Source organism: Sminthopsis crassicaudata, chromosome 4, assembly GCF_048593235.1.
Source record: "Sminthopsis crassicaudata isolate SCR6 chromosome 4, ASM4859323v1, whole genome shotgun sequence".
Lineage (NCBI taxonomy): Eukaryota > Metazoa > Chordata > Mammalia > Dasyuromorphia > Dasyuridae > Sminthopsis > Sminthopsis crassicaudata.
In genome coordinates this window covers 467212237-467238424 of record NC_133620.1, presented here as the reverse complement: position 1 = coordinate 467238424, position 26188 = coordinate 467212237, and the positions used below count along the sequence as shown (strand labels likewise).

The following is a 26188-nucleotide window of genomic DNA, read 5'->3' as shown; positions in this document are numbered from 1 at the left end:
TGGTATTTTATGTCTTATTCCATCACTTTCCCAGAATCCTCTCTCAAATCTCTAAGGAAAAAGAAATCATCATTTTCTCTGGCCTGTTCTTCTGTTATTGGAAAAAGAGATAATGGCATATGGGTCAGAAAAATCTGTTTCTAGAAGGAAGACATAGTGGCCAAAAGCTGAGGGATAGTAGTTGAGTGATCTGGGGAAAAATGGGCATTTGCATTTATGATTAATGCAAAAAATTCTGATTTAGTCTAGGGAGAGAACATCAAATAGGAAGAACACAATCTCTGAGTTTCAGTGAAATCCAAAAGGGGTCTTTAAGAATATTGGATGACCCCAACTTGGTGATCATTCACTTGTATTAGTAGGAAGATTATAGAGGTCATATAGCTTCTTGGCTAGAAAATACTGATATCTACTTTTTCCTTCTCTGTTCTCCTATGCTAAAGCATAAAAATCTTTTCAGATCTCTCTCCACTGTTTTTGGAATTTGTCCATTCATTTCCTGATCAGGTAGATGATGAACACGCTTCAAGACCACCCCTGGCTATAGAGAGTTTGGAGAAAATCTTCAGAGGGAGGGGCAGGGATGGACATATGGGATGACGACGCCTTTTTGTGTTCCAGATCTCCAAGGAGGAGCTTCTGCAGCTGGAGGCGGCGGTGGCACTGCGGGAGCACAGGGCTCGAACCCTGGAGGAGTGTCCCCACATCTGACCTACACGTCCTATATCCTCAAGCAAACTCCCCAGGTTTGGATCCTTCATTTCTGCCCTCCTTGGAGACTAAGAGAGGAGCCGTTCTTTAGGCCCCGCCTTTGGGGACCATCACCTCCTCTAGAATGCTTGCCAGGGAATCCAGGATTGACATTTCAGTTCTCTGAGGTTCCCCCAGGCCCGTGTTGGGGAGGCTGGGGGCAGATGGACATGACCTGCATTGGAAGGTCTGTTTCTCTAAGACAAGATATGTTGATAGCTCCAAAGAGTCTTACATGACAGAAGAGATGACACTTTTCAAAAAGCTGATAAATGGCGCAAGAAATGCTGGTCTCTAAAATGTCATAGGAAGTCAGGAGAGTGGTTTTTAATCTCTAGAAAATTATGAGCATGGGGAAGCTTATTAAATGGGAACATCTTCCTCCACTGAGAGGAAATCCTGCCTCCCTGGAACAGGGAAGTAACAGCTGTACAGGCATTTTTACTATCTCTAAAAGACTCTTGGTAAAATGTTCATGGATCCTTTACCACTGGCATGAAGCAAAGTCGGTCAGATTAGCTAGTTAGGTGTTATCTACGAAGGGGGCAGGGGACATAGGATTGGAGCTAGAAGAGGAAGCTACCCTTCCATAGTCTCTATCATAATCCCCCCGTGGCAATAATACAGACAGATCACTCCTTTTATGTTTGTGTTCTAATTATTGTCAGGGATGCCCTGTGCTTTACATTTTTGTGCTGAAGGAGTTTTGGAATCTAAAGAAAAGCGTTCCCTCCAGCCAAGCCTCCTTAAGGATGGGTGCATGTGACTCAGATCTTTCTGCTTTTCCTTTTTGTCTCCAGGGCACATTTTTAGTTGGCCAGCCCTCTCCTCAGAGTTCTGGGAAGCAGCTGGCGACTGGCTCAGTGGTCCAGGGCAATTTGGGAGTCAGTGCAACTTCCACTCAAGGACAGCAGGCACTAAAAGTCATCTCTGGGCAAAAAACAGCTTTGTTCACCCAGGTAAGGCCTCTCCCCTCACTCCCCCCACTTCTCTTCCTGTCTTTCAGTTCTTTGCTCCCTCCTTTCCTCCCTATCTCCCTTCTTTCCTCCTCTTCTGCTTTATTTGACTCAATCCTTCCAAAGGAAGCAATTCTCTAAGTGTGTAAGGGACAGAGCAGTTGTTTGGGCTACATCAAGTACATTGCAGAAGGAATTTCCACAATTGATAAAGAAAGAGAACATGTATTATAAACTGTTTTTTTTTTTTTTATGACAAATTTACCTGGTGTCCTTAAAAACACAAGTGATTTGGGCTTCCAAATTCTGGTTTCCAGCTGTGTTTATTTGCATGCCCTGCATTACACCAGGACCCCTCCCCAGCGGCCCATAGTTTGCCTAAGTCAGATTGTAATTATCCTTGGACAGCTCTTAATCCTCAAGTTGCCCACTAATGCTGTGTCATTATTAATTACACATCATTCCTATTCACAGGCAAACCCTGGCGGGCAGGCCTCTTTGGTGAAAATATCTGATGGCTCCTTGAAGTCTGTGCCGGCCAGCACCCCTCTCTCCAAGCCTGGGACCACCGTGCTGAGAGTCGCGGGGGGCGTGATCACTACTGCCGCCTCCCCTGCTGTGTCTCTCTCCGCCAATGGAGTTGTTCAGCAGGTGAGGAAAGTTACCACAGGGCTGTGGGCACAGGGCATGGTGAGCGCCACAGAGCACAACTGAAGGTGGCCCTCCCAGGGGATCCATGAGCAGTCTTGCTTTTGGCCCCTCCCCTTCCTTTGGCCTTCTCAGGCCATCGTTTCTGTGCTGAGGGTTTTAAGAGCAGAGGAAGAAGGGCAAGCCCCCAGTAGCACATGTAGCCAGTGGTGATTTGTCCTGGGGAGAATGGCCCCCATCATTCTAAGGAAGTCAGCTCTGACTTTGTTGACAAGTTTGTTGAAGATAAAGTAGGAATGTGTGGTTTTTAATTGTACCACTGTAACATTGGTGAATATTAGATGAAACAACATCCCCAAAAGGTATTTAACAGTAATGTGGCAACCTGGGGAGTCAATGGGACCCATTCTGTTCAAGTAAAAATTCAGTATCTTAGTTTTTCTGTGGATGCTGTCACTTCTCTACATCTGTAGGAGACAGAAAAACAAGAAATGGGCTTCAGCTAAATCAGGAGAAATGTGGCTTTGATTTCAGAAAGAACCCCTGCCATCGCGGTGATGAGCACCGAAATGGGCAATCAAGAGCTGTGTTGCGTCTTTACTGTACAGAAGTTGGGAAGACTTTTTTCTGTACATTTTAGAAATTCGTCAGTTCTCACAGGAGAGGTTCTGGTGGTTTCTCTGCTAGTTGATGGGATTTGAAGTCTCAGAAAACCAGAACCCGATTGACTTTGGAAGGTAGTTCTTTCCAGTAGTCTCAAGCTTTCTCTTGTTTTCGGAGGACTAAGTGTGATCCCACTTTTTGCCCCTTGCCCCCGTCTCTTCCAGTCCCTGTCAGAAAGAGCCTGAAGGTCCACCTCATCTGCTCATTACCATGAGAGGACTGACCAGGGTTGTGTTTGGATGCTCGAGGGCTTGCCGGGGCATCCTGAGCATCACTTAAGGGCAGACAGCAGAGGTCTGAAGCAGGCTTTTTTGGCTAAGGGACAGATTGGGAAAGGGATTGAGCCTTTGATTTTCCCTACTGCAGGGAGCTGCCAGGGGAGGAGTCAGGGCCCTCCTGAAGTCATGGTCAGCTGCCCGGGAAGCTCCAAGACGCAGGGGCTTTGTCAGTCATTATGTAGGAGGGGTAGGACTTGGACCGGGGGGGGGGGGGGGGGGGGGAGTCTTGGTTTTAGCCCCACTCTGGCTATCATGCCACACTGCCTTTCAATATGTTGGGATAAAAAATACTGGGCGATGGAAAGGTCATATTCTCTCTCTTTCCCTTGTGTTCTTCCCGGTGCTGCCAATGGGCAGTCTGAAGGAGCAGCGTCCAGCTCAGCGTCAGCGGCGGGGCCCGGAGGGAAAGCTTGTGGACAGCAGTCTCTGTGCGTGACTCCGGCCCAGGCAGGGCCTGCGGGGGTTGCGAGGGCTGGAGCCTCAGCTGTCATCAGTGCCACGTCTCTGGTGGGCGCCACTGCCCCTGTCTCCGGCAAAGCTGCAGTCTCAGGTAAATGGCCTCTCCCTAGTCGGGCTGTTTTTGTATCTTCAGGGTCCCCCTGATCTGGCTCTGCCCTGCTCTCCCCATAGATTCCACATTTGAGGAACCCTCCCCTTGGGTCTGTAGATATTCTGCCCGTTCCCAGGTCCCCCGAGGGTTCCTCTGACCCCTATGTGCCCCATGTGAGATGGTGCACATCAAGATTAATTTGTGGGAGCCCAGCTAGGTTAGGGAGCAGCCGGGCCTTTGTTTGGTCATTGTCCACCATCCTCCAGCACCTCAGGACGGATCTCTCACCAGCGGGTAGCAGCCTGACCTTCCTCAGCCTCAGCTCCCTCCTCCATAAAACAGGGACGATCAAAGCACAAGCCTCTCAGGATGGGAGGATCAGATCTTCAGGGTTTCCAGCAGCTAACTCGCCACTGCTCTTGGGAACGGACTGCATCCATAGAGTCAGAACCAGAACAGAAGCCGCCTTAGAAGCCATTTTTTCCTAATGTGCCCCCTCCCCCATCTCATAGATGAGGAAACCCCGGGGGGGTTGGAGGGACTTGCCAGAAGGGTCCTGAGAACCCGTCCCATCCAACCATTTCTTGTACAGATGGGTCGGAGATCTCACGTCATATGAGATTCAACTTGCTAAGTTGAGTATAAAGTTTCTAGAGAAATTTGTATTTTCCTGGTAGTTGTTTGTTTTGATCTCAGACAATCGCCAAGTCTTCAGTGAGCAGTGGTTTTTAATCCGGTCTTGCTGTCAAGTAGCTCTTTATTGAGAGAGTTGATTTTCTAGACCTTGTCTTTGTTCAGTATTTCCCTCTTTAAGGCTCCATTTCCTCCGGTGGGAAATCTCCATCCCAGCTGGACTCTGCATCGTGACCTTGGACTTGTCTGTTTAACTCAGGGCTTCTTACACTTTTTCTACTCATGACCTCTTCTCATCTGAGAAATTTTATGTAACTCTAGGTGTATAGGCATATAAAATAGATATGCTAATCAAACAGTTACTGATAATAAATCATTAATTTATTTTAAAACAATTCTTTGGCATACCTGTAATTTTTACCATGTATTAAAGATAAAAGCAAACTTGCATACTAATGAAATGGATTTGCTTGTTTGTTTTTACATAAAAAAATTCAATCTTTGTGGAATATTTGATATTTTTTACTGTTAATATTTTTTGCAATACCCACATTCAATTACACGACCACAGATGGAGTCCCAACCCATAGTCTGAGAAGTTTTTGGTTAACCAACATGAGCCAAAACTTCATGTAAAAAATATGGGATTTGAACTTAATCATTTTTAAGTTCTTTTCTTTTTTTTTTTTTTTTTTTTTTTTTTTTTTTTTTTTTTTTTTTTTTTTAGATTGATAAAGGAGGTTTAATTTTGGAGTTTGGAACTAAAGTTAAAGTCTAATTAGTAAAAGGTGGAGATAGAGATAAAAGGGCACCGGAAATAGGATTCCAGTGGACAGAGATCCTTGGCATGCCAGGCGTAAGGCTGCCGTGTTTGGAACCTCTGCCTTAAGTTCTTTTCTAGCCCAACAAATTGTGCTGCTGCTAAGTAAGTCCCTGCCCAGACTTATTAATCATTTGGTTTGTTTTTTTTTTTTTTTTAGTTAAATGGCTCTAATGACCCATGAAACCAACAGAAATATAAAATGGCCAACAGCCCTGGACAGCTGTGGTTTCATAATGACTTGTGATGGAAGGACATGGTTCTTAAATTCTCTATAGACATTAATTTAACACTTGACCTTCTTAATAGGCTTCAGATATGTGCTAGTCATAGGGAGCCCAGACAACTTAGCCTCAGTCTGGTTCCATCTGATTTGTGATATCAAATATCTGATCCTAAGAAATCAAACAAAGAGGGAAATGATCCAGATGAACAAACATATTTCAAGAAAGCTTGGGTAGACTTGCAGGAATAGATGCCTAGGCAGACAAGCAGAAATATTATAGAATAGTTGGCATAATCACAGCAGTATTGCAAAAGACTGAAGAATTTTGATCACAACAGCCATGATTCCAGGGCACGCATTAGAAAGTACCTCCGAGAGTGAGCTGAAGGCCTTTGGTTGCAGAATGAGACGTTGGGCTTTTGGTCTTGTCCAGTGCAAGAATTTGTTGTGTTTGACTATATTTGTTTTTAATCTGGTGTGGGAATGAGGAAAATAGATTTTTTATTTTAAAATGAAATAAAATTTTTTAAAATTTTAAACATAAAGGAGGCAGAGGGTGCCCTGCTTTGCTGCTGTTTTTACTTATGCCCAACTCTCCGTGACCCTATTTGGGGTTTTCTTGGCAAAGTAACTGGAGTGCTCCACCATTTCCTTCTCCAACTCATTTCACAGAGGAGCAAACTGAGACAAACAGAGTTAAATGACTTGCCCAGAATCACACAGTTGGGAAATGTCTGAGGCTGGATTTGAACTCAAGAGGATGAACTTCCTGACTCCAGACCCAGTACTCTGTGTACTACATCACCTAGATCATCAATTTTAAAATGAAAACTGTACTGGAAAATATTGAGGAGCAAGAATTAAGAGACCAAAGGTTTATAGTCTGCTCACATCTGCATGTCACAGATACTTGATTTAAGTCAGAAGACTTTAGAGGTAGCGACACTAAATGGAATTTTAAAAATCGATTTAACTCTATCTTCACTGCCGAAAAGAGATACGTTACAGTTATTTCCAAATAACCTTCTATAAGCAATCAGCACACTGACTGGTTAAACAGATATCAAAGTAGAAGGTTGAATAAAGATGAAAAGACACAAATTTCCTTTCACCCAAGATGTTTAAACTGTTGATTCCAAAAATTGGAATACAGCAAAAATAGAGTGAATCGACTTGATCATCATTTTTGAAGAAGTTTGAACAATGCAATATAAGTACCATGGTAACAATAAATAAAATAAAGCCAGGGAAAGAATTGCAGCAGCCAGAAAATATTTATTTCCTTGCTAAAGGTGACACTATTTTAATAGTACAAGCTCATTTTTTAAAAGTTAACATGTTGAAGGCATTTTGAGGGGAGGGACGTTCAGAAGCTGGAAAGAGAACACATTCTGTTTTGGACGTGTTGAGTTTGAGGTGATGGTGGGGATGATGTCGGGACTGGCGGTCAGGGGAAAGCTGGGGGCTGAACCTGCAGGTCTGGGGGGAGTCTGATGAGAGGTAATCTCAAAGCCCACAAGAGCTGACAAGGTCACCAAGGTCGCTCTCACAAGGTGAGAGTGGAGAGGGCAGATCTGGAGGGGAAGGTGGTGAGAGCGTCCAGGCCGAAGAGGCGCCGGGAAAGAAAAAATGGCAGGAAAGGGTGTTGGAGATGGCAGCTTCATGAGGGCACCAATCAGGTGATTGTGGACAAAGAAGGGCTGCTTCAGTGAAAAGAGCAAGGGAAGGCTTTTTCCAGGAGTCAGTCTGAGAAGGAGGCAAGAAACAGTCATGGCCCAAAGGTCTGGAGAGGACATGAGTATGTTTGTGGGAAGCAGAAAAGGGACTTGTAGAGATTCAGAAAGGACGATAACTAAAGCACAGGAGTGGTGTAAGGGAGGGAAAGTTAGGGTTACCTGGAGAAGGGTTTCTCTGAGCGACAAGGATCGTCTCTTCATTTTGGAGAACATTCTTAGCACTCTTCTGGCTATTGAGCCATCTCTTCCCAGTTACTAGAGTAAGAGGAGCACCTTCCCTTTGTTCCCAAACACCAGCGGATGTGAGCCTCTCCCAGGCAAGCACCCTTCTCATTTCTTCCTCCAAACCCCCAGCCCTAGTATAGATGCTGGCCGATTCATGGACGGGGTCCATTGTAGCCTTTGGAGGACTGCCTTTTCTGCCGGGTGCCACGGCTGCCCTCTTTAGTTTGTGCCCAGGTAGCATCTGTGTTGCCAGCAGGTCTCCAGTCACAGCGAGCATGGTCATTCAGGCCCCCGGGCACCTTGGTTCAGATGATGGCAAGAGGCGGAGCCGGACAGCCCATGCACTGTCACCAGCATCTGACCCTGGTGTCCCCCTACTCACCCAACACCAGGGGATCCCCCTTGCCTCAACCACAAATGAGCTCTGTTTGGCTTTCAAAGTCAAATACAGCTGCCTCCACTTTGTCTCCAGTGAGCCCATTGGACGGTACTCCCCCTTACAGACGGTTCTGCTCTCTACCTTGTCTCTGTGACACTCTGAACTGTCCTGGGCCTGGAGAGAAACGCCCCTTTATCCCCCTCTTGTGTCATCAGAACATAAGCGATTTGTTTCGTTTTGTTGTCCTGATATTCCTGGTCCCTAACTCCGTGCCCCAGTCCCTTGGTGTTTGATAAGCACATGCTGTGGATGTAGCTCTTTTCAACATGGAGGCGATTCGGGCCAATTCCAGTAGACTGGATGTAGAGAGCCATCTGATCCAGAGAGAGAGAACAGTGGGCTCTGGAGGTGAATCACAGCAGAGTATTTTCACTGTTTTTGTTGTTACTTTTGCTTTCTTTTGTTTCCTTTCTCATTTTTTTTTTTTCATTTTGATCTGATTTTTTTTTTTTTTATGCAGCGTAATAAATGTGGAAACACATATAGAAGAATTGTACATTAGATTACTTGTCATGGGGAGGGAAAAAATTTGGCACACAAGATTTAGCAAGGGTTTATGTTGAAAATTATCTTTGTATTTTGAAAATAAAAAGCTATTACTAAAAAAAAAAAAAAAGAAAAGAAAATATCTTGTTATTCTATTGAAGCTTTTCAGATTATATACTTGATGGATGGCAGGTTGATTGGCTATGATGTTGACATTTCTGTTGTATTAAGGCCAGATGTCAGCATTTATTAATTGCCTACTATGTACCGGCTACTATACTAAGTGCCGGGGATACAAAAAGAGGCAAAAAGCAATCTGTGTTCTTAAGGAGCTCACAAATCTAATGAGAACAACAACAATCAAATGGCTTAAATAAGACATAACAGGAAAGGCACTCAGATTAATAATAGCAGCTGGCATCCTTATAGCACCTGCTGTGTACACGGCACTGTGCTAAGCACTTTGCAGTTACTCTCTCAGTTAAGCTTCACAACAATCCTGAGAGGGACTTGCTGTTGTTATGCTCGTTTTTTAACAGATGGGGAAACTGAGGCAAACAGGTTAGGTGTCTTTCCTGGGCCACAGAGCTAGTAAGTGTCTAAGGCTGGATTTGAATTCGAGTCTACTGTACTCCAGACCAGCTGTTCCATTCAGCTGCCCCAGAGAGCTTGGGAAAGGCTTCTTGTAGAGGGTGGGATGTCAGCTGGAACTTAAAGGGAGGCTGGGGAACATCCATGCACAGAAACGGGGAGGGGGGGAATCTTGTTCCTAGAAGAGCCAGGAACCAGTGACCCTCATTGGAAGATCCTGGAAAGGTGGGAGGGGCCAGCTGCTTTAGGAAGAGGGTGGCCTGGACCAGGGGAGCCAGTGGTTACTGCTATAATCCAAGCACACTCTCAGTCCCTCATGGGGAACTTTTTCTGCTTTCAGGCCTGTTAAAGATCCATTCCAATCAGTCTAGCCCTCAGCAGGCTGTCCTAACCATCCCCAGCCAGCTTAAGCCACTCAGTGTAAATGCTGCATCCGGGGGCATCCAGACCATCCTGATGCCCATGAATAAAGGTAAAGCCCTCAGACATGGGCTCGGGACAGGGGGGCTTTTTCCTGGGCCCTACTTTGAAAAGGGTGATTGGAAGGGGATTGTGGTAGAGTTTTCACGGCATATTTTGGGGAGTTTAGGAATAAATGGTTAGAATTCCATGGTGCAAAATTTTATGGAGGATTTCCTCCCAGGAGGGATAGAAAGAGCTCAAGAATGAAATGCCAACAGTGCCCATGAAGAGGAAGAGCTTCAAAAGCCCCCGAATAGGAAGGGCTGCCTTGAGGGGAGGAATCATGGGATTCCACTGCATGTGGTATAGACAGTTGCTCGGAATGTTACGGAAGAACTTTTTGTTCAGATAAGACTAGGGCTAGATGGATTTTAAATCTTCCAGCTCTAAGGTTCTGGGATTCTGCATATTGACTATGTCAGTGTGCTTTGTTGGTAAAGAAATAAGTCTCATGGTTGGTTTGGGGGGGTTTTGTTTTCCATTGGAAAAACAGGAATCATCTAAAACTTCAGATGGAACGAGACTCCTAAACGCTGACCATTTTACTTCTTGTTGACACCTCTAGCCCAAGGAAGAAGAAGGGATTAGTAATGAACTCCAGCTTAGCAGCTCCAGCTTTTAAAAAAAAAAAAAAAAAATTAGGAAGTTTATGAAGTTTGAAATCTTCACTCAAAGGAAGGTTTTGGATTATCTGTGGATTAATTTATCTGGCTTTATCTCCAGCCCACATTATCCCAGATACAAACTTGGTACCACCATGTAAATTTGTTAAGATCTCAGTAAAGGGAAAGGATTTTATTGATTTCTTTATCACCCTAGAAATTTTTTCATCTGGAATTCATTCTTCTTTAAAATTAGGATAATTATCCTTTAAATCTTCTTTAAAATTTATATTATCTTCTTTAAAATTAGGATAATTCTGATTGACACCATAGGATAATAGCGTGTTGTGACCTTCAGAGTAGCTCTCACAGTGTTAGTTTTTGATGAGCAGTTCCTGAGCAACAAATGGAAAACTCAGCTGTGGGATAAGGGGTGGGAGCTGCTGCCCCGGCATCCCTTTCTCTAGATCTGGCTCTCATGAAAGTTGGGAGGAAAAGGGTGGGAGCAGCACTCATGCTGCAGAGCTCTTGGGCCTGATTGATTGTACAGGGATGACCCCTAGTCATTGTCCCTCAGCTTTGCTCCATGGCGCACTCCTCTGTCGAGCTGCTTCTCTGCCCAGAGCCGGAGGGAAAGATGTGACAGTGTTTACCTTTAGACTAATGGCCATGGAAAGGGGGGATGGCAGGCAGATGGAGAGGCCTAGTTTTGCCTGTGTGTCAAAGCTGGAACTATGGAGCCCTAAAATTGAGGAAGGGGGGCACAATGTGAAATTTTTATTATCGAACATTGCAATTGATTCTTGTCTTTCACCCTTCAGTAGTTCAGTCATTGTCTGCCAACAAGACACCTGCCATGCCCCCCGTGGTGGCCCCCAGCTTGGCTGCTGTCAGCTCTCCTTCAGCCACTGTTACTAAAGGTAAAGTGTTTATTTTTCTTATTAAAAAGAACAGCAGAAAGATGCCTTACCATGGGGTACTTCCATGTGGCGAGGTGTGGTAGACACTTGTAATTCAGGGCATGGGGATGGGTTGAGAAGCGTGTGAAGATTTGCCATTTGTGGTGAGCCTTGAAGGATGGGTAGAATGGGAAAACTTGTGGTCAGTGGGAAAGGTGGGAACAACAATTTCCAAGGAAGTCTGCAGGACCGTGCTGCCCTCTGCTCCCTGCTGGGAGTCCCGGAATCAGTCCTCAAAGGGAAGTGGGGGTGAGGCAGAGGAGCCACTATGGAGATCTCTTCTCTGAGACCTAAGGACACGCTCCTCGCTCCCCCTTTCTTGGTTTGTTCTTTTCCTTTCTGGTGGGTAACAGGGAACTCCCGAGAGTTGTTAAGCTGAGAAATGTCATCCTAAAAGTGGAGCTCTAAAAAGAGAGTAATATGTGCAGAGTCTGGAAACAAGGTTCCCGGTTGGGGACGTCTGCTAAGACACGGGCTTGATGAGGACCGTTGGGGGTGACCTCTAGGAGCCAGCAGAGACCTCGCTGGTCTCCACAAGCAGCCAGCCTCGAGCCCCTGGACCATTAACCAAGGAACACCCCAGTACTTAGGTCTTATTTCTTGTCCTGTTCATTCCTCCCAAAAGACCAAGCAAGTCGAGGTGTAAGTCAGGGTTATGATGGCGCGGCAATTGGAGAATGAGAACAGTGATTCTTCTCAAGCTTTGAGGGGTGCTTCCATCCTTGCTGTCTCTGCCTCAGCTCTTTGTGCTCTTGCGCATCTTGCACGATGTTTGTGGGAGGAGCGTTCCCGCACCGTCATGGGCCTGGGGGGCTGCTCTGGCCTTGGAGTCCCCACAAGGGAAAAGGCCTCACGTGGTCCTTGGCATGTGTCCTGATCGCTACTTGTCTCCCTTTGTAGTGAAGGTGGAACCAGAAATCACAGGAGCAAATGGCGTCCCCTTGGTCTCCCAGGAAGTGCAGACAGAAGTGAAGACGGAAGAGAATTCTGAACTGGGGAACTATGCGATCAAGTAACATTTTCTCTTCTTTCTGAGAGCTTGGGCTGCTGGGGGCTTCTGGGAGGGCGTGGTGACAACATGGCTGTGACCCACTTGTTGGGTCCTGGGCTCGGCCTAGGCACCCGACTCTTGGCTCTGCCCTTTCTCCCATTGCTTCATCCTTGGCTAAATGCATTCCAGAGGTCTGCTGAGTGACTGCGAGCTGTAGCTTGACCTTCAACTGCGACCTAATGCATGGTGTTGGGGGAGACAACTTAAGCTCATCCTTAGGTCCCAGGCCTCTCCAAAGGAGATGAATGTAGTTTTCAAGCTAATGAGAGAATTGCCCAAAACATTATTAAAAACGCTTGATGCACATTAAGTCACATGACCATGTGAAAAACAAACTAAACAAGCAACTTGGGCACTTCTTGGAAACATCTTCCAGTGCCAACAGCAAACCAGAAATGGAAAATGTCAAGCTTGAACCTAGAGGCCGAATTGAACCAAAGGATGAAGGCAGTTTGTAAAAATAGCTTGGTTTTCTTCATGCAAGACACTGAGCAAAAAGGTCCCCTGGAGAAAGCTAAGGCAGGTGTGTTAAAGAGAGTAATTGGCATCCAGAACCAGGGCTCCATCAGAAGAATATTAGAACAGCTAATGCCGGGGGGAGGCCATTCTTACTGCAGATTCGGAGCAATAAAATGGACGGTAGATTGAGAAAGGCCGCCTAACAAAAATCTGCACAGCGCTAATTAAAAACAAGACCTGTGACCTCAAGATACCCCGGGCTTACTGATTGAAGGAGGTGGTCCAAGGAAATGGTAGAACCTGAAAGGCATAGGGCTTTAAACTGCAAAAATTAACACCTCCTGAATACTTAGGGGGGATCAGGTGCCAGAGTTCTATCCCTCATAAACTCACTAATGGCAGATCCTTAAACTGCATTATTAGAACCCAAACTACATGGGTAAAAACTGTACAGTCTTTATCACATACAGAACAGAACTCATGATTATTCAAACCTAACATAGTTAAATAGCAATTTAATAATAATAATTTAATAAGGAGGGCAGTTTTTAGTGATACATTTTATTTTTTACATGATGTAAATTTTATTTCACCTGCATTCCTTGTTTTCCTCTTCTAAAAAGCCATCCCATAGTTTAATAAAAAAGATTTTAAGGCAGAAGAATTTTTTAAAAACAAAAAAAGAGCTGAAGAGAAAAAAAATTAAGTAAAATCTATCAAAACAAGGAGAAACTCATTTTATAGGTAGTCTCTGATACCAGCTGACCCTTCTATTCTTGCAGAAGAGAGGAGTATGAGCTTCATGAGGGCATGGTTAGCTTTCAGCACAGAGTCAGGCACATAATAAATACTTAATCAGTGTTTATTTTGAGTCAAGTTCAGGGCCAGTCTTTATTTAAACTCTGATTTTGGCAGTATTTGCTTTCAGTTGTTTTGTAGTGACTTTTCTTTCTATTTACATGGTTAAAAATGACCTTTAAAATATGCTCCAAACTACATTTCCTAAGAAAAGTTGCCTTCAAAGTAGAGAGATTTAGTGGAAAATCACTTGGGAATAGGATGAGGCTTATATGAAATTACCCCCAAAATGCTTTAGGCAAGCCTTCAGAAGATGAGTTTACATCCTAAAAATATTTTCCATTTTAAGAAGCAATCATACTCTGTACTAGCACAGAGGCAGGCAGGTGATGGCCACCATTTACAGAGCTCTAAAAGATTCAGAAAGCATTGTTATTCTTTATCTCATTAACATTCATTTATTTTCAAGCATGGTTTATAATTTGTGTTTCTATCCAGGTGCCTAATAACCTACTAAGACTTAATCTGGCCATTTTGTTTATTACCTCCTTAAATCCAAGTTATGAGCTGTCTCTGAGCCCTGGCTTCCTCCTCTGTAAAAAAGATGAAGGCAGAGCCAGCCCTAGGGGGTGTGGGACAGCTCTTTGAGCCGAGGAGCCTGCGTACTCTAAGCCTTCGAGAGTGGAGTTGGTGGTTCCAGAAAGAAAAGCCTGCAAGATGTGCTCTGGTGTCTGCATCTGGCTCATCCAGAAGCCTCTGCTTCTTGGGTGTCATGGGCTGTTAATATTTATCTTTTCCAGATGTGAAGCTGCCACCTGATTATTCTCCCCTCTGCATCTTGAAATATGTTAGAACAGTAGAAAGTATGGACTCTGAATTGAGGGCAGCAGGTCTTTCCTTAGCATGTGCAGCCCCAACTTCCAGGAGCGTGGCGAGAATGAAGTAGGATGACGTGTCAAGTGCTTTGTTAACTGCTGAGCGCTACGTTAATGGGAGGCATTAATTTAGAATGCCAGTCACCCTAGGATGATGTGTGTTCATTCTTCCCAGGCTTGTATGCCATCTGAACCCAATATTTCTGATGGGATGGGACTTTTTTGATATAATAGCAGCTATTTTATATTGTTTCCTGGCCATATAGTAGGAAATCAAGACCAGGTGAAATTATGAGAGTGCTCAAGTCATTACTATTTCTAGGGATCCCAATACCTAGCAGAGAACAGGAACCAAAAATATTAATTTCCTTTTTGGAAAAGGATCAGACAAGAGGGATGTTTTCCCTCTTATTTCTGTAATTTACCAGGAAAAAAAGTCTTATATCTAATGAGACTTAAAACTAATATATGGGATTTATTGCCTTTTTTTTTAATCCCTTGTAGCATAGAACATTTAGAAAATACCCAACAACTTCTAACAGCAATAGTAAAGAAGATCCCATTAATCACTAAAAAGGGTAAGTAAATGATAATGAAAAGAGAGTTGTTTTTTGTTTTTTTTTCCCCCTTTGGACTCTGCACATTGAGTGTAATTTAAATTAATAGTACTGGTTTTTTATTTTGTTTTGGTTTTTAATTTAGTCAAATAAAATTTGGGGTGAGAAAGAAGGGTTTGTTGGGTAGCCAGCTGGTCTTTTATTGTTTTCTTTGTCGCTGACTTGGGAAAGTAGAATCTACATTTATTGTCAGAGTCGTTTTGAAATTTATCAACAGCATTATTTTCCCCTGGCGTCTAATTTTTGACACTTAACGGTCATTTAAAGAGAAAACCAGAAGCAGAAGAAAAACATGGCAATAAAGGATTCTGTGCTTATTATTTGGAAAAGATTTTTAGTGTTCGATATTAGTATTTATTTTCTTGGTTATATGTTATATTTGTAAACTGCAGCTATAAATCCAAGAAGAATTCTATCTTTGTGATCCTGGTATTAGGCCCCTGTATTATCCAATCCTTAAGCGCTTTACTCATTAAAAGTATTTGGCCTGCTTTGTTAGGCGGGCCTGTACTCAACAATGATGATTTGATAGGTCCAGATCAATCCTTCAGCCAATACTCAGGGAGTGCTTGATTCTGGAATGATGCAAAGGTTGACCTGATCAGGTAGGACCTGTGAGAAATGACAAAACTTGTACATAGATAAATAACATGATTGTCAGGAGAGGGAGAGGTTGCTTTCATCTGATGAGATTTAGGAAAGGCTTTCTGGGGAAGTGACCTTGGCGATGGGTATTGAAGGTGAGACGGATGGGGAACTATGTCAGAGATGATGGTGTGGAGGGGGTTTGGGGACAGGCCATTCTGGTGGCTAAAGCAGTCTTTCACTGAGCCGGAAAGATGGATTAGTGGAAGCTCTGGGGTTTGCGCTTCACTGACTGGGGGATGGAAGACCTTTGGGAAGAACTGCAGTGGAGACAGAGGAGCCAGGCAGGATGCGGGCCCGTTGCTTTGATGAAAGCACGCAGCTCTCCGAGTCTCTTGTCAGGGGCATACGCTGACTCCACCATCCTCCTCCTGAGATCCACCCATCCTCTTGTATCTCACATCTGGAAGGACTCTTAAGGAAATAGGGCCTTGAGCCTGAATTCTTGGCACTGACATTCTCCCTTCAAGTCTGAGCTCAGAGGTCACTCGAATTCAGACTCTTTATCTTTGCTTGTTGCAAATATCTTGATTTGAATAGATTTCCTTCCTCAGCTAAAGTGAGTTCCTAGTGGGACAGGTATGTGACTATTGGCTCCTGCCTCATCCCAGTGGCCTTGCGCTGCCCACTGTGGCATCAAGTAGAGTGGTTCTAAGAGACTCAGGAGCTGTCTTCAGCAACTCACATTTGATTTGGATCTTTTTTTCCTTTAAAATTTTTATATTTTGTTATTGGGAACTTAAAAAACACCAGCACACATGAATATTTCCATAGATGATGAACAGAAAAAAAGTAGAATGTACACGAACAGTGACTCTCTTGCTCCAACTTATTTTTTTAGAACAGGATAAGTTCTCCATGTTAGTTTTCAAAGCTGTCTTGCTTTTCTGTGTCGCCCTTTGAACGCTTCTCTTCTCTTCTCTGCATTTTCTCTTGACTATCTGGACACTTAATTTTTTTTCTCCAATTTTGAATTCTGAATTTTAACATCAGCAAGCATTTCTGTGTTCAAAAGCATATTACACGTAAAATTGTACTTCTCAATTTTATAAAGCTTACTTTTCTTTTTTCTTTAATATTTTTCTTATACAGTGTATATATTGTTACTAACAATATGACTTTAAAAATCCAAATGGTGTCCACTTTAAATCCTTTACACTTAGCACATTTTTTCCATGATGTGCTTTTTTAAAGCGCATTCATTCCCAATGACAGTAATATCAATAACTTGCCTTGAATCTTAACCACAACTTAATTCAGACTTTGCTGGCGGTATGCTTTCTAGGTGAAGATGCCAATTGTTTCTGTGCAAGTTCTGTGGAGCAGTATTATAGTTGGAACATTGGGAAACGGAGGGCAGCAGAGGTAATCCTGTCTTTATCTATCACCAGGGTGGATCAAAAAATCATTTGGAGAGGAAAGTAGCAACTCCTCCAATCTCTGGCTGCCAACCTGCTGGCCTAAACCTTGCCTCTTTGGAGCTCAGCATGAGGTTCTTTACACAATACTTTGGTTAGATGCTTTGTGAAATAATATTTTTCCCTTATGCAAAAAAAAATCACATTTGGAAAAACCTCTTAGATGTTCACTCTCTAACATGGAATTAGGGTATCTAATTTCCCCATCCCAAAATGGCAGAAACATAGTTGCCATTTTAGAATTTTCATGTCTTCTGATGTTTATGAATTAGAGAATATAAATTCCATCTTTTTTCCCCTAGTGGCAACGAGCAATGACAATGAGAAAAGTCTTACAAGAAATACTGGAGAAGAATCCCAGGTTTCACAATGTGACGCCCCTCAAAACCAAGCACATTGTCCATTGGTGTCGTTGCCATGGTTACACTCCACCAGACCCAGAGAGCTTGAAAAATGATGGTGATTCCATTGAGGACGTACTGACACAGATAGACAGTGAGCCAGGTAAGAAGCTAGCGAAGGAAGGCTGAGACGCTTCCACATCAGAAAGAGCAAGGGATTCAAGTTCTGTCTTCTTGCTACGCCCCCAAGAAGAGGTGCCTCCCTCATGAGGGAGTGCTCGCTTTGAGGGCGGTCACTTCCAGTTTTGGACAGCTTCAGTTGTTTAGAATTCTCCCCGAAATCAAACCAGCATTGTCCTCTCTGCATCTTCCACCTATTTTTCTGAACTCTGCTCTTTGGAGCCCAAGCAGAGCAATGTCCTTCTCCCATGATAACCAATAATCAACAATCAATGTCCTTCTTCCATGATAATCAGAATGAGGTTACAAGATTCTCCCTGAGTCTCTTCTTCTCCAAACTGAACATCCCTCCCACTGGTCTTTGTGACAAGTTCTCCAGTTTTCTTAACATCCTTACTACTTTCTTCTGGACAGTCTCCAGCTTATCTTTCCCCAGAAGTGGTCCCAAAAGTGAATATAGTTTTCCCTTTGTGACTTGACCAAGGCAGAGGACAGCCACCACACTGTTTCCTCCTTCCTTTGGGACATTCCTTCTCTTGTGACTCTCCAATCAAGATAAAGTAACATGCGATCTCTAAAACCTGCTGATCTTTTTTCACAGAAACTGGTTTTTTTTTTTTTTTTTTTTTTAGCTCAAATACAGAATTTTATATTTTGCCCTGCTTAAATTTCATCTGATTTGATTTCATCTGATCCATCATTCTAATGCCTTATTTGGATTCAGTTCTTTCGTCCAGAATTTTGGGACGTCCCGGAAGCTTCTCCTCCTCAGCCCGTTTTGACAAGCAGTGCCATCTCTGCTTTCATCCAGGTCACTGATGAAAATGTTGAAAAGTACAGGGCCAAGCACAGGTCCTTGGGGCATTCTGCTTAAAGACCTTGACCTAGGTTGACATCCATCAATTCATGAGTACATTTGTAAGCCAGTCATCCAACTAGTTCCAAACTCAGCTAACCGTACTAGCATCTAACCCTTATCTCCATCCTCTCCACAGGTATAATGTGGGGACTTTGTTACACATTTTGCTGAAAACTAAGCTTACTTTGTCTACAACTCTTCTCTAATCTGTGAGCCTAATTACCCCATCAAAAAAAAAGGATATAAAGATAGTTATGGCATGACCTGTCCTGTGTAAAGCAATGTTGCCTCTTCACCGAGTTGTGGAGATGGTACTTCTGAGCCTTAATACGTGGTTTTTGTTTTACTGTGGCCGAGAATATTGAGCTAAGATTAGGCCCATTTTGTTCTCACAAGAATTAGCAGTCTGCCTGCAGATGTTGTTTTTCCTCCTCCTCAAAGAACTATATTTACATAGTTTTTTTCTTTCATATCTTCTCCCTGACCTCACTTCCATCTCTCTTTGTGATTTTGACTGTCAAATCTATGTGTTCACCTTTGAACTTTACAGTGTAGCTTAGTAGAGCATCTGCTAAGCTCTTAACATGCACCAGCCACTGTGCTAGCTGAGCAATGGGAACGTAAATTAAAGAGTTTCCATTCTAGTGGGGAAAGACAACCTCACAAAGAAGTGGGAAGGACACTCACTTCAACTTGGCTGGAGACGTCTGGGAAATGTGATGGAGGCCTGGAACCCCTAGCAGGCCGGAGCTGAGTGCAGACACAGTGGCTGGAGATGAAGTAGCTAGCCTTTAGTCTCCCTAAAGGCTGGAGAGAGAGTGGGTAGATAGCCTCTGGTCCCTCCATTCCCATTTCTTTTCAACCATTTCCATTCAAATGTAGCTTCATTATTCACTGTCATACTCATCTCCCAAACTAACTTTCCCTGCCTCCTTCCCTTCTAAGTCATTTTTGACTCTTCCTTTTCTTTCCATTTTTATGTCCAGTTTTACCAGTTCCTAACATAGAAAGTGTCTTTCCCACATCCCCCATCCTTTGTTCTCATTATCATAGCCATCAAGAACCCCGGATTCCTGGATTTCAAGTCTGTGACTTGTCTCTTGCCTCCATTTGACTCATCTTGCATGTTCCCATCAGGCAATTTTGCTGAAGTGTCATGTTCCTAAGTATCCTTGCTCCAAAGGCTTTAGTGTTTGACTGTGATTGTAGAATCAAGTCTGTACTGGCCTTCAGAGCTCCCTCCCACCTGTCTGCCCTTTGCTTGGCTTCCTGGTCAGGTCTCTTACTTCCCCACAGAAATGCTCCCAAACATGTTACATTCTCTTCCTTTTTCTGTGTCTTTCACATACTGTTTCTCCTCCTCTGCAGATCTCCTCCGTTCTTCCTACCCTCTGACTCCTCCTTCCTATCCTTCCAGGCTTGGTTTAATTCCATCTTCTTTACAAAGCCCTTTTTGGATCACTTGAGTCCATAAAATTTTCTTCCTTTCAAATTCTGTGCCATTTACTGTCTTTGCCATTTTTCATTGTTTTGCCACTTGATTCCTGTCATGTACCACTTTGTTTTGCCTTTTTTTTTAAAGCATGTATCATTCTTTCCAATCATGATTATAAGCTTCTTAAAGTAATGGATCATATCTTGTACTTCTTTCCAGTTTCCACATTGTCTCACACAGAGTAAAGATTAAATATATGTGATTAAGTTTTGCATTATATGACAGCAAAAGCTCTTCTGAGCTGGCCGTCAGTAGACAAAACTTTGGACAAGTCATTCCATCTATCTGATCCTAATTATCTTCTCTGCGTAATGAGAGGATTGAACTAGAGGATTGCATCTCCATGTGCCTTTCCAGCTCCGTGATTAATGTTAACATGGGAAAAAAATGGCAGTCCAGTTCTGCCTTGTATATGGCTCCATCTGAGCAAAGATTGTAGCCTTGTGGTTCATAGAGGAGGTTCTCACCTTCACACCATTAATTGAAAGCTAGGAGGAACCAGAGAGATCTTCTAGCTCAACCCTCTGAGTCCATGCTTCCTCAGTTCCCTAGGCTCTTGCTCTTACTTTCTTATCTCTTAGATGAATATATCAAAGAGACTTGTGTATTGCTGCTCCATCATACGACTCCTGACTTCTCATTTAGAGTGTCCATCATCCTTCAGCACCGCTGACGAACTCTGCCGAAAACTGGAAGGTCTGCAGCAGTTTCAGAAAAGAGAGCCTGAGAATGACGAGGAGGTGGACATTCTCAGTGTCACTGAGCCCCTGAAAATAAACATCAAGAAAGAAAAGGAAGAGAAGCAAGCAGGAGTGAAGTTCTATTTGGAGACGATGCCCGCATCTGAGTTTGTCAGCGACACGGCACAAAAGGTAGAAGAGCCAATGAGGAGCAGGCCGTCCCTCCCTGGGCATAGAGAAGGCACTTCCTGTGGGTCACAGGGCACTTGAGGAGATCCTCCCCGGGGTGAAAAGCAGCCACTCCCTTCCCCCCACTGTCCAGAGGGAAGAGAAAAACAAGGGTCAAAAGTGGCTCCTTCACTCTTGGCCTCTGAATTTGATTCCAGGGCATCCAAAGGATCAGAGGTCCCCCTGTCTGACTTCAGGCATGATACTCCTTGCAGGAAGGCTATAAGATTGTGACCTTTGGAAAGTAGCGCATTTATTAAGCACTTTGGTGCCAGGCTCTGGGCTCGGTACATGCTCAGGATGCAAATGCAAGCAAGACTGTTATTGCCCCCAAGGAGTAGGGGAAGGAAACTGGAAAAGGGGGCTTGTGACTAGACCATAATTTGGACCTAATAGTTTAGGAAGTGAGGTGAAGACTTGGTTCTGAGCAAGGTAGGCAAAGGCTCGCCTCTGAGAGCCCTGGATGGATCCCAGTAAAATGGTTTCAAGAGTGGTTTAGAATGGGGGTCAGCCAAGCCCTGGATTAAACTGAAACAATATGGGGAAATCCTAATTTTTTTCATGCTAATTTTCCCATTGATTTTAATTAATTCCCTTCACTCAACTGTGTTTCATGTGGAATGAGCACATTATTTATATATATATGTGGAATGGATGTGATTTCTTCCTTCTCTCTCTACTCAGATTGGAATCACCCTCCAGCCTGTGGAACTTCACAAGAACACGTATGCATCTGTTGTTGAAGATATGATTCTAAAGGTAGGCAGCCACTGGCCTAGAAGGAAGCGTTCAGGGCCTAGTGCTAAAAGGAAATGATGAGGCTCTTTGGATGACAGAACAGGGCGGTCTGTCTCTGTTCTCTTTTGTTCCCTATCTCCTAGTTTTTTTTTTTTCAGTTAGTTTTCTTCAGATGTACGTGACAGGGAGAGGTTTGCATCACACCCAGTTTTTTATCCCATTGAAGGTATGACATTTGTGTTCCTGCGTTTTCTTAGATCAGGGGTTCTCAAACTACGGCCTGTGGGCCAGATGCAGCCGCTGAAGACGTTTATGCACCCACCGGGTTATGGCAAATGGGCTGAGGGGTGGAGACAGAGTGGGAGCTTTTGTTTTTACCATAGTCTGGCTTCCCACAGTCTGAGGGACAGGGAACTGGCCCCTATTTTAAAAGTTTGAGGACCACTGGCTTAGATGAAAGAAAATCGCAGACTAACAAAGACTGGGTAGTACAAAAGCTGAATGAGGCTGATGCTGCCCTTGGAAAAACAAGTCTTCAATAAGTTCCATTAAAGTATTCTTTAAAGAGGCCCAGATTAAAAATGGAGTTCATTATGTCTGTTTTTACATATCTTGTCATTTCCTATATTAACACTTTCTTGAAAGCCAAGTAAAAGCCAATGTAATAGAAACAACACTGTTATGAACCTCAGGTCAGTTATCAGGGCCAATGACAGAGTTCCTACTCAGTACAGACAGAGGCACTTCATTACCAGAAGTCATAGCAAGAGTGAAAAAATGAAATCCCCAGACAAGGAGAGAAAAGATTCACAGGCCCCAGGGCTGTCCTGCGCCCAGACTCAGAACACCTTTCTCTGGGGGTCCTTCTAGTACTAATAGTCCCTTCTTTCCCAGGGTGCTGGTGAGGATCAGATGAAATGATAATTGTCAAGTGTTCGTGTAAACAGCTGTTGTTGTTATCATTATTGTTGTTCCTGTTACTCAAACATGTAGGCAAGGCCATTATCAGAGACCCGGACCTCGCTTTAGACTCCCAGCTCTCTGAGCTCGGAATCTGCTGCCCGCTTAGAGGGGGCTCCTTTCTAGCTTCATTTCCTTAGTAGCCTTCATATCTCCTTATCCTGAAGAGTCCCCCTTCCTCATGGATGCAGGTCCTATGATGTGGGAATGTAAACAGCCTTGTCTGTGACCCCTTTCCTTTCTCCACAGACAGTCCTTTCATGATTTCTTCACATAGTTTCTCATTGGGTTTTCCCAGTAAAGACCCCCTGCTTCTTCTGGCCCTTTTGAAAACCAAAGCTCAGTGCCGGGAGGCTATATTCTCCCAGAAAGGATAAAGGGTTCCCCCAATCCTTTTCCAGATTAGTCACTGGACTCCTCTGTAATGGCAGGGTCTCTGCAGGCCCTTTGTGCCCTTCTTAAAGAGCAGCTCACTTGCTTGGAAGGCCAAGCATCCTGATGCCTTCATTCTTAGGAGTGATGGGATCTCAGGTTTCAGTTCTTCTTACCCTGGCCCTTTTCCGCTCTCAGATGAGAAAACGTTCCACTTGTTTTATAGATTTCCACCCAACGTTTTTGGTTATTTGCTTGAATTCTCTTAATCTCATTACTGTCTTTTGGATCTGGTGATCTGTTAAAATTCTTGATTTCCATTTTGTTGATCAATGGGTTTCAATGACATATTTTTTCATTGTTTGTCTTTTCATTTAAAAATATAACCCATCTCATATTTATATGCACTCAAAACATTTATACACACACATGAATATATTTTTAAAATATGTAATGTTTTTCCAAGAAAAATGCTAAATTTGCCAGAAAGTCATCCTACTTCATCATTTTCAAGAATTGTGAGATCACTGCATTTTGTTGATCCAAAATTCAAACCTTTGATAACTTTATGATCTTTGGGTTTAGGGCCCTGTATTTCCCACAAGGGGTGATCAGGCTGACAAATAACAGTGTCTTTTGTTACAGGCCACCGAGCAACTAGTGAGCGACATCCTGAGACAGGCTCTGGCTGTTGGGTACCAGACAGCATCTCACAGCAGGTAAGACTTTATCGTCTCTGTCAGTGACATCAGATATAGAAATAAAAGCAACTGGACAGTACATTAGAATGTCCTAGTCTAGAGTTCATTGGGATGGAAAATATCCACATGTTCCATTAAAGAATTTCTATTCTAACCAGCCCCCATCTGGGTTTGTAGGACATGGTTGGAGAAATGGTCGTTTGGGGCCCAGTCCCCCTCCCCAGCCCTCTTTCAGAGGGACAGAGGAGTACTTTGTCCCCCTTGGTGAGTGGCCATCATAAATTTCACTCAGTCACTCGAGGATTAAAAGATCTGGTTCAGTAAGAAGTGCTCACAGCTGGGCAGCTTCAAGAGCTCCCGATCTGGTTCCCCAAATACTGCCAGGACTTTTCCTGCAGCTATTCCAGTAGCTTTGGCTCTTTTGTCATCACAGCCTTTTTGTGGGAAGGACAGGGGCTGGTGACATCCTTCCATTGAGAAATTCGTTGATTCGGCTCATGAGTTACTTGGGTTAATTATTCTTTATAACATCCTTTCATTCCTTTGGTTTAGGGCTCCAAGAGAAATCACAGTGATGAATATTCACCAGGCCATCTGTAATATTCCCTTTCTTGATTTTCTCACTAACAAACATATGGGAGTATTAAGCAAGGAGCAATAAACTGAAGATGTCCCCAGAAAAATAGGGTTATGGGAAGACTCGGCCAGAGCCTGGGAGCTGACCCCCAACACGAGCGCCTGGGCCCATGCTCTTCACCAGTCACTAAGTGAAGTAGTGAGTGAATCAACAAACTCTTTCCAATTGGATTTAATTGGTTGATGTGAAGACTCGAGAGCATGGGAGAGCCAAAGCTGGAATGGTGGAAGTGTCCCTGAGTATCTTGAGGCAGCCTTGATTTATTTCCACCGCCCCTCTGGAGCCTCCATGATTTGGGCAGGGTCCCTGGGGAAGGCCGTGCGGGTCTGGCTGTGCACAGGGCACTACCACTGGGCTCCGGGCTCCTGGGCAGCTCCCCCCTGTTGTCTTGGGAGAAGAATTGTTCCAGAAGTGACTGATGGGAAGCTCTGGTGCAGTTGCCAGTGGCCCTGGGACCTGCCTTGTGTGGAGGGGCAGCTGTTGTGCCAGGACCTCCGCAAGTGGTGGTTTGGATGGTGGGCTGAGCGGGACTGGCTGCAGCAGTCTGTAGGAAGCCCCCTGGGATCAGCACAACTGGCCCCACACAGGACAGAAGCAGAATGCCCATGCTTCTCTCTAAGCAGACCCCAAGGCACGTCCTGAGCTAGATACACACTGGTAAGAAATTTGAACATTCCAATCGTGAACACCCAACCACCGATTGGTGGGGAATTAGCAGCAGCCACAAATCTTGGGCCTGAAGCAAAGCAGAAGCAGCTTGGAATCATCCTCTGAAGCTTGAGCAGCCGGCTTGTCTGAGTGGGCAGCTTCCTTCCTTGCATGCATGGGCTCCCCTTTGCCATGTGCACCCTGTTCACAAGCAGCGTGTGTGCGCCAATGGGTTTGCTTGGAAGTTGTTCATTTTTAGGAAAAATCCCCCAGTGAAGGCCAAATGGAAAAGATTCTTACATTGGATAGGAGACTGAAGGAGACATTAGAGTCCCCTTCCATGCCTAAAAGCCTTTGAGGAGATGAGCTTTGACAGATCCCACTTCCCAGGAAAAAGAAACAATGCAAAGGCGTTCATGTGTATATTTATCCAGGGGAGGAAGACAATGCTCGGCTCTGAGCAGAGACCTCACAGCACCCTGATGATGACAAGAGCAAAGCCCAAGAGCGACCAGCCAACAAGGAAGAGCTTTTCCTTAGCAGCAGCCCTGGCCTGCCTCCCAGGGCACGTGGAAGACAGCCTGTACAGCTGGTCTCATCCCCCGGTCCATATGGGGTGCCGAATAGTGGCATCCATCAACAGGAGTTGGCCCCCCTCCGCCCTGAAGGAGCCTCTGGCATCTTATGTGGCCAGAAATGAGGATCCATCCAAACAGTTTCATGTGCCCAGGCTAAGTGGCTGGGTCAGAGGAAGGTAAGGGAGGTCCCAGGTGGAGAATTAAGTGAGGGGCCCATTGGTCACAGCAGTCGTGCTGGAACCTGTGATCCAGCAGTCTGGGAGAGGAGAAAGCTGTTTGGTACAGTGCATGCTCAAAACACCAAATACAAATCATTTAACTTGTAAAAACTCAGAATATTTTAACAGTTACAGGAACCCCCAAGACATTTGAGAATAGCAGACATATATTTGGATTCAAAAGAAAGTTTTCTCTAGAATCTCTAAAATCAAAGATCTAGGGGAAAAGGATGCAGTTGGTCCATGGCAGACCCAAAGGAAAGCAAGTCCTTTCACTGAGTGGGAGAATATAATAAACAAGTTTTCAACAAAGGAAATATTCAATAATTAAAGATCTCCTTATGTGTTAAGACTTCCCCAGTGTATTTGTATGATAATGTGTAACATAACTGTAATATACATGGATACAATAAATTTTCTTTTAGTAGTTGTGATGGGTTTATTCGACTCTGAAGTGCAGATGGCTGGGCATTTTTTTAAAGAGACAGACGGGTCCAAATAGCTTTACCATACTGGTTTTCCCTTTTTCATCACAATAAGCTTTTTTTTTTTTTTTTTTTTTTTTTTTTAAATATAATTCAATTTAAGCTCATAACAACAGAATAGTCCATAACTCCAGTGGCTGAAACGCTGAAGTCTTCTTTGGACTTATTGCAGGAGGATCTG

The 26188-nt window shown here is 44.0% G+C and overlaps 1 protein-coding gene across 9 annotated transcripts in view; it reads left to right on the top strand.

Moving 5' to 3' along the window:
• YEATS2 (YEATS domain containing 2) overlaps nucleotides 1–25949 on the top strand; it is an 84309-nt gene extending 58360 nt beyond the window's left edge. For 6 of the 9 annotated variants that reach the window (XM_074264186.1, XM_074264190.1, XM_074264182.1 and 3 more), the window contains 14 exons: nucleotides 622–746; nucleotides 1551–1709; nucleotides 2181–2357; nucleotides 3653–3845; nucleotides 9342–9473; nucleotides 10887–10985; nucleotides 11925–12036; nucleotides 14712–14785; nucleotides 16755–16834; nucleotides 17190–17391; nucleotides 20408–20634; nucleotides 21355–21429; nucleotides 23386–23459; nucleotides 23994–25949. In XM_074264186.1, the coding sequence (XP_074120287.1) occupies nucleotides 622–746; nucleotides 1551–1709; nucleotides 2181–2357; nucleotides 3653–3845; nucleotides 9342–9473; nucleotides 10887–10985; nucleotides 11925–12036; nucleotides 14712–14785; nucleotides 16755–16834; nucleotides 17190–17391; nucleotides 20408–20634; nucleotides 21355–21429; nucleotides 23386–23459; nucleotides 23994–24102 (1838 nt within the window). In that variant the 3' untranslated portion in view covers nucleotides 24103–25949. Of the gene's footprint in view, nucleotides 1–621; nucleotides 747–1550; nucleotides 1710–2180; nucleotides 2358–3652; nucleotides 3846–4111; nucleotides 5063–9341; nucleotides 9474–10886; nucleotides 10986–11924; nucleotides 12037–14711; nucleotides 14786–16754; nucleotides 16835–17189; nucleotides 17392–20407; nucleotides 20635–21354; nucleotides 21430–23385; nucleotides 23460–23993 lie in introns of those variants that run through there. The other 3 variants (XM_074264185.1, XM_074264188.1, XM_074264191.1) reach the window with 3 other exon arrangements.
• Nucleotides 25950–26188: the final 239 nt, after the last annotated feature.